At 46.0% G+C, this 12,528-nt stretch overlaps 1 protein-coding gene across 1 annotated transcript in view; it reads left to right on the forward strand.

The window, feature by feature from the left end:
* Positions 1-1,004: 1,004 nt before the first annotated feature.
* LOC128741448 (UDP-glucuronic acid decarboxylase 1) overlaps positions 1,005-12,528 on the forward strand; it is a 33,866-nt gene continuing 22,342 nt past the window's right edge. Inside the window, exons 1-2 of the mRNA XM_053837271.1 lie at positions 1,005-1,179; positions 1,527-1,894. Of these exons, the coding sequence (XP_053693246.1) occupies positions 1,119-1,179; positions 1,527-1,894 (429 nt within the window). The 5' untranslated portion in view covers positions 1,005-1,118. The remainder of the gene's footprint in view (positions 1,180-1,526; positions 1,895-12,528) is intronic.

Raw genomic sequence — 12,528 nt, forward strand, 5'->3', positions numbered from 1 at the left:
TATGCCAATAAGCGGCTGATTTACTGCTTACGTTAATGCTTATTGGTTACATGGGTGGCTGGCCCAATGTGCGCAATGCTATTACCGGTTTTTATTTTACCGGTTTGAAACTCTCGTCTTTTCTCAAAGTTTTGTATGCAAGTTTTGCATATGCGTGTATCTGCAGAGACTATAGATTACAGAGGCGCCGAGCCACTCAAAATCCGTTAAATTTTGAAACAAAACGGAGAGTACCATCATAAATAAAGCTAACTCTCCGCTCTCGTTCAAAATTTAGCGGTTTTTGAGTGTCTCGGTGCCACTGTAATCTATAGTCTCTGTACGTGTATCCAGTTTTTCATCTTTATTTTTTAAATATTTCACAGTACCTAAGCTTTTATCTTTGTTTTAAGAAAAGTTAACAAAAAGATTTCTTTTTCTACTTTCAAGCCCATATTCTCCCCTTGTGCAAGTAAAAATTGACAAAACTTAGTTTGAATGATACAGTCATCAAGAACATTTTTTAAGTGATACTCGCTAGGGTCGAAAAATATGACTAACGTTATATGTAAAATGATAACCGCTTTGCCTAACAATTGGAATAGTAAAATAAACTAAAAATAAACTGAAACTGGCTATTGCCAAAAGTTATTTGGCGGAATATTTGCCTGGTACGTAATCTACAATCTGGTAAAATCTAGATACGTCTGTCATGATGGCAACAACATTTGTCTTGTTTTCTTTTGCCGCACTACACAAGAACGAGAGTACAAAACGACAAAAACTGTGTATAACTGCACGCACACACTCTGCGGCCTCTAGCCGTGCGAGCGTGCAGGTGTTGGTTGGTGTTTATGTTGCTTTCTCGCTTCCTAACATTCCGAACGCATCTTGTTGCTTGCTTCAGCATTCATATCATTTATTTAAAAATGTACGTGAGTACGGTTTGCGTGAGCAGCAGCCAGAGCAAGTAGTGACAAAACAAACATTCATGAGTTGAGTTGAAAATGGTTATGGACGACGACGACGGTGGTAGGAAAAAGTGCTAAACGGCCAGACAGAGATCTCTCCCGTCCCGTTTTCGGTGGTTCAAGTTTGCTGAAAATAATTGCAACTGCACGGCCCCGAGTTTAGTTATTATGGTGTTTTCGAAGCGAAAGATGAAGCAGCTGTTCGCGTTCGGTGTGGCCGTAGTTCTCGGTAGGTTTCGTTGCGAGGCTGCTGATCGCTATCATTTCCTTTTGTTTGAGCTCCGGATTTGGTGAAAAGTTCCCAGTTCTTGACGTCAGATGAATATAGATTATCGGTGCATCGTTCAGGAGGAACATTGTCTGGTTATCTGCTTTTTGCCCCGCTTGCGCGGCGCGAAATGCTGACAATGAAAATAATGTTATGAAATCAGCAGTATTGACGTGATTGGGCAAGCACTTCGGAACGAGCACGTTTTGCCTTGGTTTTAAGTGATGATGATGTGCCGAGTGTTGAGATAGATGTTTATCGAAGGTGTTAATAATTTGTTTTTCCCTTTCCTCACATTTACGGCGCAGTGATCTGTTTGTACAAATCGTGGGGCAATCCGACCGGTGATGGTGGTAAGCTGACTCTGGCATTGAGTAATAAAAATGAAATCGAACATGGTGCGGATCAGCTGAGATATGTCCAACAGGGGCACGAGCGGCCGTCGCCAGACGATCCTCAGATAGTAGCCTTCAAGAAACATCCGGATGTCAATGATAACAACGTCGGCGACGCCGATGGGTACGATGCGCAGCATGAATCCCGCATGGCGGAGCTGCATTCGGCCAAGAAGCAGATTCTGGAGCTCGAGCGAAAGATTCAGGAGCTGGAAGGGCGGATACCTCGGAAGTATCCCGATGTAACATTTCTGAACTACAAAAGTAGAAAGCGAATACTGGTAAGCAGTTCTTTTTATATCCCTATCATGCTCAACTGATAACAAAAAATATTTGTGTGCGAATGCGAGATTATTTTGAGACAGTGCATAGTGACATTCCACATCCAGTGCGATGATGGCGATGCATGATTTCGACCCGTTTCGTGAAATATTTACACAGAGATGGTTGAAAAAATTGTTTTGTTTTATCGGAGGGGCATAAATCTAAACTTACTGCAGCAGCAAGGCTATAAAACAATATTTCCTTTAATCAAGACTGCCACTGAAGTTGATTAGTGGAGAACAGTTTCATCAATGAAGTAACCAGATAACACCGGTGTGATGTAAAAACATCTTGTTGTCCGTATTAAAACTAGTTAGGTACTAGTTTTAGCAGTCGTCAAACACCCTTAAGAGATGATCGATCTTTCAGGGGCGACCAGATGTCATGTACGAGTACGAGGAAGTCTCTTATCTAATAGCTTGTGAGCTGCATAAAAAAGGAGGGCACCATAGCTATTATACATAACATGTCTCATTTTGAGCTTCGGCAGCACAGAAAAAAAAACTACAGATAATTACACGTCAAATTTATTGATTGAGGTCACGTTCCTCTACAGTATTATCTTTTAATAAAGGAAAAGATTTACTCAGAAAGTACCCACTTAAACGGCTGTTTGTCGATTTTCGAAGTGTCGTTATGTCGCATTCATCAGTTTGCAGTGTCGTTCTCTAGTAGAGGAGCTGTGCACGTAAATTTATACAGATACGATCCTATTGTTCCTCAAGTGTTACTCATACTAAACTTTTAGTATGAAATGATAGCTAAAATAAGGTTCAGGTTCAAAATAATGGTTACGCTTGAACAAGTATTGCGGTTGAACAGTAAAATAATAACTTACGCTTGAACAAGTATCAGCACATCAGACATTATCATATAGTTTCTTTAGCAGCACTTCAAATCGTGGAAACGATTCAGATCCATATGTTTGCACGATGCAAGAAAATATTTCCAAAACCAATTAGTATTGTGCTCAATTACCGTAATGCTAATTGGAAGATGTACAAACACGGAAATTAGGTTGATGTTGCTATTGTTAGCTTTCAAAACATCGAAAATTTAGCGATTATCAGTAGACATACTTTCTTATTTTTAGTTGGCTTGCCGTCCTAAGATTCCTCCGCCAGATGTCGTTTCATCTGGTCTAACCATCTTGCTTGCTGCGCTCCTGGTCGTCTTGTTCTCACCGGAACAAGCGAACACCAACTTTGCAAAGCAGTTGTCCGGCAGTCTTGCAACATGCCCTGCCTATCGTAGCCGTCCAACTTTAGCCATCCTCTGTTCTCCTGTACGGCGCTGAAACTCGCAGGTCCTCCTCGAGCATTGTCCACGTTTCATGCCCGCAGAGAACAACCGGTCTAACAAGCGTCTAGTTACTTAGGGTGTACTTTGTACGGGGGCTTATTCTGTTCGACCGCACCTCCCCAATTGTAATACACCTCCGAATCTCACGGCTGGTTAGCAGTGAGCCAAAGTAGACAAATTCATCGAGCTCTCATTCAAAATCGACGTCGACGATCGTTACATTACTGCCCAATCGGCGTGGGTCGGCCTCGGTTCCGCTGACAAGCATGTACTTTGTTTTAAAAATACCCAATCTTTTCTGCTGGCTGGTAAACGGCTGAATAATGCGTAACGTCGGTGCCTTGTGCACGTGTAGGCATAAAATAGACCCTACAGTGGTTCATAGCCTCTTATTCAGCAACTCCTATTCCTACCTCCTCGTGGTACCAGCCGAGATACGAGCAATTTTGGTGGAGATCGGGTAACCATCCCCGGTGGCAGGCAAGGTCGTATGCCGACAGGAAAAGAGGGCTCTTTCGAGCTTCTTTGGCTCTCCGGCGAAACAGGGGTTGGTGTAGCAGGCTTTGCAAGCCGTCACCACGAAAAATACTAAAGCACGGAATGAAGAACAAGGAAATTCTTACTGGAACAATCGGAATAGACCCACGCGACGAAAAAGGACTATGGATTGGAAACTCGGGACGTGGAACTGCCGATCTCTCAACTTCGAAGGGAGCACTCGAGTGCTCTCCGATGTATTGAAGAGCCGCAAGTTCGACGTCTAGCGCTGCAGGAGGTGTGCTGGAAGAGCTCAACGGTACGTACGTTCAGAGATGGACGTACCATCTACCAGAGCTGCGGCAATACACACGATAGCTGTGTACAGCTTTCATAGTGATGGGCGAGATGCGGAAACGGGTGATTGGGTGGTGGCCAATCAATCCTCGAATGTGCAGGTTGAGAATCGAGGGTCGATTCTTCAATATAAGCATCATCAACGTGTACAGTCCTCACCTCAGAAGTAACGATGACGACAAGGATGAATTCTACGCGCAGTTCGAGAGTGAATACGGCCGCTGCCCAAAACATGATATCAAGATCGTCATGGGAGATTTCAATACTCAGGTCGGCTAGGAGGAGGAATACAAACCGGTTAATGGAAGGTTTCGCGCACACCAGCAGACCAATGAAATGGGCCTCAGCAGTGTTCATACTTAAATTTTTTTACCGAACTCTGAGCAGCCGAACGTTCGGTAAAATTCGATGGTGCCAATCGACGTTTACGGATCATTAGTAATGTTTGGCATCATAAAAAAATTTTACCGAACGTTCTGCTGCTCAGAGTTCGGTAAAATTTACGATATTTTACCGAACTCGGTACTTTTTCTTAAGTGTGTTGGGTATCGCTAATTCGTTAATTCGCTAACTGATACAATTTGCTCGGTAATCGTGAAAGTTTCGCTAATCACTAATCGCAAACTGTAAATTAACAGTCACTGTTTATTTTTGAACATATCGCAACAACTTGCATTGTAATCTATCACTGTACAAATTATTACTAATTTGTATATTGTTTTCGTTCTGTGTTCTCCCCTGTCATGACAAGCCGTTTCATAATCTGTCAGTTTGACACACTGTCTGCCAACGCTTCTCGTCAAGCGGCACGCCGCGGCGCATCGACCTTATCGGCCAAAGTTGATTTATGGGAGCTAGGGTGCCCAGGCGCAACATTCTCCCCCCCGTAACACTGGTCATCAGAGCCAGTTTTACCATCAGCCTGTACCTCCAACACAGCCAGTTTTGATACAGGTCTACGCAGTATCCCTCTTGTAGTCTGAACAACTGCTTGCCGGATTCTCCCGTCCTTCCCAGCCACAGATAGTATAGTGGTAAGTATCCCCGCCTGTCACGCGGGAGACCGGGGTTCGATTCCCCGTCGGGGAGCCAAGATTTTGTTCCGGCGGTTATGGAACAAAGAAAAACGACCACTGACTTTCCTTAGCAACGTATGTATTTTGATACAAGCAGCTTTAAGCTATAAACATAATTTGATTTCATTATTTAGCATTTACAAAATTTAGGTCTAACTTACAATTTTTCAGTGTCGCTATCGAGTAAACCGCATGTATTTATCCGTAAGATGTAGGTTATAACTGTAACTGTTCATTGCATGTTTAGTTTTATCTTAGGTTTTAGTTTAGCTTATTGATTCAAGTACTTACTCGTTCAGGTATAGCAAATAAGGGTAGTTAACTTTAATAAATTGTAGATTTAAGAAGATTTTTACTAGTTTTTAATGCAATTTCAACTAATTTTATGTAGGTTAAAGAATTTCACGACTGGCAAGCCACTGTAGAGATTGTTTTCGTTCTGTGTTCTCCCCTGTCATGACAAGCCGTTTCATAATCTGTCAGTTTGACACACTGTCTGCCAACGCTTCTCGTCAAGCGGCACGCCGCGGCGCATCGACCTTATCGGCCAAAGTTGATTTATGGGAGCTAGGGTGCCCAGGCGCAACATTCTCCCCCCCGTAACACTGGTCATCAGAGCCAGTTTTACCATCAGCCTGTACCTCCAACACAGCCAGTTTTGATACAGGTCTACGCAGTATCCCTCTTGTAGTCTGAACAACTGCTTGCCGGATTCTCCCGTCCTTCCCAGCCACAGCTTCCAGGACTCGTCCACGCAACCAACCGTTTCTCAGGGAATCGTCTACTATGAGAACCAGATCTCCATTCGCAAGAGGTTTCACTTCACCGAACCATTTTGTCCGCTTTGTCAGCATCGGCAGATATTCCCGGATCCATCGCTTCCAGAAGATGTCAAGCTGGTGTTGAATTTGGTGCCAGGAGCTTTTGAGCGCCAACGTAGGGTCAGTGAATGCTGTCGCGGGTTGGAGCACGCCATTGGAACTCCCTAACAGGAAGTGGTTCGGAGTCAGAGCTTCTGTCTCAGCAGCATCTAAAGGCAAGTAGGTAAGTGGCCGCTTGTTGACGATTGCTTCAGCCTCAACGACCAGGGTTGCCAACCCTTCATCATCCAGCTTGCTATTATTGTAGTACGCAGTTTCCATGGCAGTTTTTATCGACCGTACCATTCTCTCCCACGCTCCGCCCATGTGGGGTGCTGCCGGTGGTATGAAAATCCATTTAGTATCAGTATTAGTGAACGTTACCGCCAATTCATCGTGTATAGCTTCGACCTGTTCCCTAAGCAACCTCGCGGCCCCGACGAAATTTGTGCCGTTGTCCGAGTATATCTCCGCAGGTGACCCGCGTCGGCTAACAAAACGCGTAATACACTTCACACTCGAGGGCGTAGAGAGAGAGTATGCCACCTCAACGTGGACTGCGCGAGTAGTTAAACAGGTAAAAAGGCAGATCCAACGCTTCGCAGCGCTTCTTCCCACTTTCACCACTAGTGGTCCAAATAAATCAATACCAGTGTAAGTGAACGGCCGAACGAACGATGCTAATCGCGCTGGTGGGAGTGGGGCCATTCGCGGAACCTTCGGTGTCGCTTTTATCAATTTGCACCAACGACACGCGGTTGCAACCTGCTTCACCACTGTCCGCAGCCGAGGAATGTGGAAATGTTGGCGAATTTCATTCACCACTGTTTCCGAGTTAGCATGACGAAGCGCACGGTGGTAGTCGTCCACGATCAGTTCGGTAACCAGATGTTTTCTCGGGAGAATCACCGGATACCTTGTGTCGAATTGAGTATGCGGGGCAGCTCCTATTCTGCCATCAATCCGCAGCACTCCGAATTCATCCACAGCAGGCGACTTCTTGAAAAGACTGCTAGACTTTGCCAGTTCGGTTCGTTCCGTTGACAACGCGATCATTTCTTCGGGATATACTTCCCACTGTACCATCCGCATCAGACTGTTCTTCGCTTTCTTCAACTCTTCCTGTGTTAGGTGTAGAATTTCCGGCTCTTCCCCCCGAAGTCGGCGTTTTAGGTTGTCAATAAAACGGTGTACGTACGCTACAGCTCTTGAAAGACGTCGCCACTTAGAGAAGCGATTGAATTCCATAACCCTGCCCGGAATAAGATGTTCTTGGACCACATAGCACGACCGTAGCTCTTCTTCTGGCGGTATTAAAGATGTTCTTTGCTTTGGCCAGTACTCTTCGGGTTGCGAGAGATATTCAGGTCCTGTAAACCAGACGTCGGTCGCTGCCGGACACGGACATTTTCCCCACTTCGTAGCCGCATCCGCCGGATTCAACTTACTAGGAACCCATCGCCACTGTGCAACATCCGTTGTGGATAGCATTTCCCCAATACGACAAGCCACGTACTGCTTGTACTGGCGATGATCGGCACGTAGCCATGCTAGAACTGTTGCGGAATCACTCCATAGAACGCATTGCTTTACTTCGACGGTGTGGCTCTCTACGACCGATGACATTAAGCGGGTTCCTAAGACCGCTGCTTGCAGCTCCAAGCGAGGGATCGACAGCGGTTTTAATGGCGCAACTTTCGTTTTAGCCGCTACTAACGAACATTCTGCTTCACCGCTAGGTTTGACCACCCTGAAATAAGCGACAGCGGAGAACGCGACTTCACTCGCATCGACGAAGACGTGGAGCTCAAGAAATTTGTAGATTTGCGCGTTCGCTCCGGCGAAGTAACAACGAGGAATCCGCAGGTCCCTGACCTTCGGAAAGAGCTCCGTCCACTTGGTCCATCTGTCGAATATATCGTCTGGTACTTTCTCATCCCACTGCAGTCCAGCTCGCCAAACGTCCTGAAGAAGTATTTTGCCGTGGACTAGGAAAACACTCAGAAGACCTAGTGGGTCGAAAATTCCCATCAGGCATTTCAGTAGTTGTCTTTTGGTTGGGCGTCCTGCGCTATCAATCACTTGCTGAATCTCGTCTTTCATTTTCATGGCGAATTGTAGCTCATCGCTCACCGTCAGCCACAGCATCCCCAATACTCGATCACTCCCTTCGGTAGGGTTCAGGCAAAGGCTCTTGCTATCTTGCGGATCTTCCTCCTCCATCTCTCTCAACACATCTGCACTGTTTGATAACCAGTTTCGGAGCTGGAAGCCTCCCTGCTGGTGAATGAATCTAGTTTCGTTAGATACGCGCGCTGCTTGCTTGTCGTCTTCGAAGCTGTCGAGAAAGTCGTCGACATAATGGTTTCTCACGATTGCTTCGACAGCTCGTGGAAACTGGTTCGCGAACTCCTCGGCATTTTTATTTTTCACGAACTGTGCCGACGCTGGTGAACTTGAAGAACCAAAGGTGGCAACGTCCATTAAGAACGTTTCCAGGGTTTCCTTTGGGTTGTTCCGCCACAGAAAACGTTGCGAATGACGGTCCTGTTCCCGAATCGATATCTGATGGAACATTTCTTTGATGTCTGCGGAAACTCCCACTCTGTACTGGCGAAAACGAGATAGCACAGCTGGCAGTGACGTAAGTTGATCTGGACCCTTAAGCAGCATGGAATTCAGGGATATTCCATCCACTTTAGCTGCCGCGTCCCAGATCAATCGAACTTTTCCTGGTTTTCGCGGGTTCGTTACCACTCCTAGCGGCAGATACCAAACACGCTTTGGGTCTCCTCGGGACAGTTCACTTTCCGTCGCACGGTGTGCGTAACCTTTCACTTGATACTCGGCTATTTGCTTTCTCAGATTTGCCGCTAATTCGGGATCACGAACCATCCTGCGCTCCAGACATTCGAAGCGCTTGACTGCCATACAGTAGCTATCTGGAAACTCAACATGGTCATATCTCCACAGTAATCCTGTTTCGAATCTATCTCCAACCCGGAAGGTAGTTTTTTCCATGATTCTTCTGGCCCGCTTGTCTTCTTCGGACTCTAGCTGCGGCAATGGCTTCGCTCCCACATCATCTAACGCGAAATAATCCCTTATTAAACTGTTTAAGTCCTGGTCACTGACACATTCACACGCATGGTAGTGGAGCGTGTGTGTAGTTCCTCTGTCGCTGCCACCAAACACGCACCATCCCAATCTGGTTTTTACGGCAACGGGCTCGTTCTTCTTGCCTTCTTTCACCTGTAGCGGCACCGTGAGACTTAAATTATTCACGCCTATCAGCAGACGAGGTACGGCTCTCTCGTAGCCAACGATTGGCAAACCCTTGAGATGACGGAACCGATTGGCTAGTTCATCGTATCGAAGGCACTGTTCCGGCAGGGTGAGCTCTTTTACGGTACGAACATCATTCAGGGTGAACTTCTTCTGACTAGTCGCACCTCTAATTGTGATCCGAACTTGCTTCGACTCCGACTCCACTCTGGTTACATTTCCTGTCCACTTCAGACACAAAGGCTTCGTCCATCCGTCAATGCCAAGTTGCTCAACCAGCTCATGTTCGACCAGCGATAGGGATGACCCATCGTCCAGGAACGCAAAGGTCTCGATGGTGGCTCGAGGTCCAAAGATAGTGACCGGAATTATCCGAAATAGAAGTGACTGATCGCACAGTCGGTGGGTGTGGTTTTCCGCATTCGAGGGATCCTGTGCTGGGTCCGGGTCCCTACTTGAACGATTCGAATGGAGTAATGGGTGGTGACGGTATTTACACTCTTCAATCACACACTGCGTGGCGTTTCTGCAACTTCTCCTACCGTGTGCATTCAAACAACTACGGCAGAGCCCATTGTTCTGTACGAACTTCCACCGGTTGTCAACGGAATACGATCTGAAAGTGGCACACTCCGTGACTCGATGTCCCGTCTTCTTGCAACAAGCACACCAACGCTCATTTTCGCGAGCTGGTACGCGCATCTGCTCCGTCTCATCGATGTGGGTGTTCACTGATCCCTTTTGCTTCTGCTTGGCGGGACCGCTGCTCCCCGCAGTGTACATAGTAACTCTGCTAATTGCAGTGATGACTCCTAGCATAAATTCCCCGAAAGTTTTCAGATTGACCACCGGGTGTTGTTGTAAATAATCTGCCCACTGCATTTTGGTGTGTGTGGGAAGTTTCTCTACCAGTTCCATCAACAGAGTCGGATTCGAAAGGTGATCCTGCTGTCCAGCCGCTTCAAGATGGTCACATAAACTGCGTACCGCCATGCCGAAGTCAATGATCGTCTCCAACTTCTCCGCTTTCGGAACCGGAACACTACGCACTTTGTCTAATAGAGCACTGACTAGCAATTCCGGCCTACCATATAGTAAACGAAGGGTATCAATCACTTGGGGAACCGAATCGGGAAGCAGTAACCTGCTTTCAACAGACTGGTACGCGGGTCCTTTAAGACAGCGTTGAAGTCGCGCGAGATTCTCGGCACAATTGTAACCGCAAGCCAGCGTTGTGTTCATAAAGCTGCTTATGAATATCGGCCAATCTGCGGGATTGCCCGAAAACATAGGCAAATCGCGAGGCATTACTTGCCGTGCAGCTAACTGTGACGGGGAAGGAGTGAATTGTTCAACGGGCGGAAATCCCGGTGGCAAGGGGATATTACCTGCCGGCAAAGTCGGGTTAATATTATACGGAAGAGTCGTATTCGTTCCGAGCGGCGGAACAGTTTCGGGAGGATGCGAGTATGAATTGAAAGAAGAAACCGTGGCTGATGGCATCAAGTGCCCAAATTGCTTCATCATTTGATGGAAGGAGTTATTATAATTTGGTGGCAAACTGTGAATTTCGTTTTGATATACTGGTTGTTTACCATGCTGTACTACGGGGGGATTTTGGGTATCATCATTACTAGTCGGATCAGATACCTTTCTAACTGCTGGAACTGTCGTAGAAAACGCGCCGGTTTGCTGCTGCTGTTGCCTCTCGATCAGTGTAGACTCCGGAACCGCCGAAGGGAACGCGCCGACTGCCTGCTGCTGATCCCCACTGACGTGTTTCGGTTTGACCGTCGAATTTAACGGTTGTTTGTTGATGTCGGGAACGATTGGACTCGGTAACTTATCATCCTTAGTGCTCTCCGGGACGCGTGAGGTGTTCTGTGGAACCGGTGAGGCTGCTACTTGCTCTTCCGATTGGAGATTTGGCGCGCCTTCTGTCTGCTCAGCGCATTCATCTTGCCACTGCTGTACCCTTCTGAGGCTCGACCGAGCACTAATCCTGCTTCGGTTACTAGCTACCTCATCCAAATCAGTCATCTCCTCTTCCAGTTTATGCTTTTCGGCAAGGTGGCGTGTCTCCAAAGCCTGCTTCTCCTCCAGCTGCTGGAGCTTCATTCGGTGGCGAGCTGCTCTAACGCTGGAAGTGGTAGTGCGGGACGAAACGCTCAGAGGCATGCAGTTACGGCAGCTCCAATGCCGATCCGCAACAGACTTTGTCACTCCAGCGCAGGACATATGCCACCAAACTTTACACTCGTCGCATTGGACCATGTCATCCACCTCATCGGGACGGTCACAGTTGACGCAGTTGTTGGCCTTATTGCGTTCGGGTGTATGCATATCCGACTGACCTTGCTTTTCCATAGTGAAAAATTCTTAAAGATTTTGTTCCGGCGGTTATGGAACAAAGAAAAACGACCACTGACTTTCCTTAGCAACGTATGTATTTTGATACAAGCAGCTTTAAGCTATAAACATAATTTGATTTCATTATTTAGCATTTACAAAATTTAGGTCTAACTTACAATTTTTCAGTGTCGCTATCGAGTAAACCGCATGTATTTATCCGTAAGATGTAGGTTATAACTGTAACTGTTCATTGCATGTTTAGTTTTATCTTAGGTTTTAGTTTAGCTTATTGATTCAAGTACTTACTCGTTCAGGTATAGCAAATAAGGGTAGTTAACTTTAATAAATTGTAGATTTAAGAAGATTTTTACTAGTTTTTAATGCAATTTCAACTAATTTTATGTAGGTTAAAGAATTTCACGACTGGCAAGCCACTGTAGAGATTGTTTTCGTTCTGTGTTCTCCCCTGTCATGACAAGCCGTTTCATAATCTGTCAGTTTGACACACTGTCTGCCAACGCTTCTCGTCAAGCGGCACGCCGCGGCGCATCGACCTTATCGGCCAAAGTTGATTTATGGGAGCTAGGGTGCCCAGGCGCAACATATATATTACACGACTTTTCTTAATTTAACTAAGACCGAAACCTATTATAATGGATAAAACGCTTTACGGTTTATCAACTACAAAATAAACAGCGGCACTACATTTGGAATTATGGACCGGCAATAATTCAACTAGTCTGAGTATAAATGAATCGTTTGTTTGAGAAACCCCACAAGTCCACTCGACACTATTGTTGGAAAACAACAAAAAACTGATTTTCTCAAAATTTTGAACCAATCCTTATACATTATGTGAACTTATCTTTTGATCAAAATAAT

The sequence above is a fragment of the Sabethes cyaneus genome, chromosome 3 (assembly GCF_943734655.1).
Source record: "Sabethes cyaneus chromosome 3, idSabCyanKW18_F2, whole genome shotgun sequence".
Lineage (NCBI taxonomy): Eukaryota > Metazoa > Arthropoda > Insecta > Diptera > Culicidae > Sabethes > Sabethes cyaneus.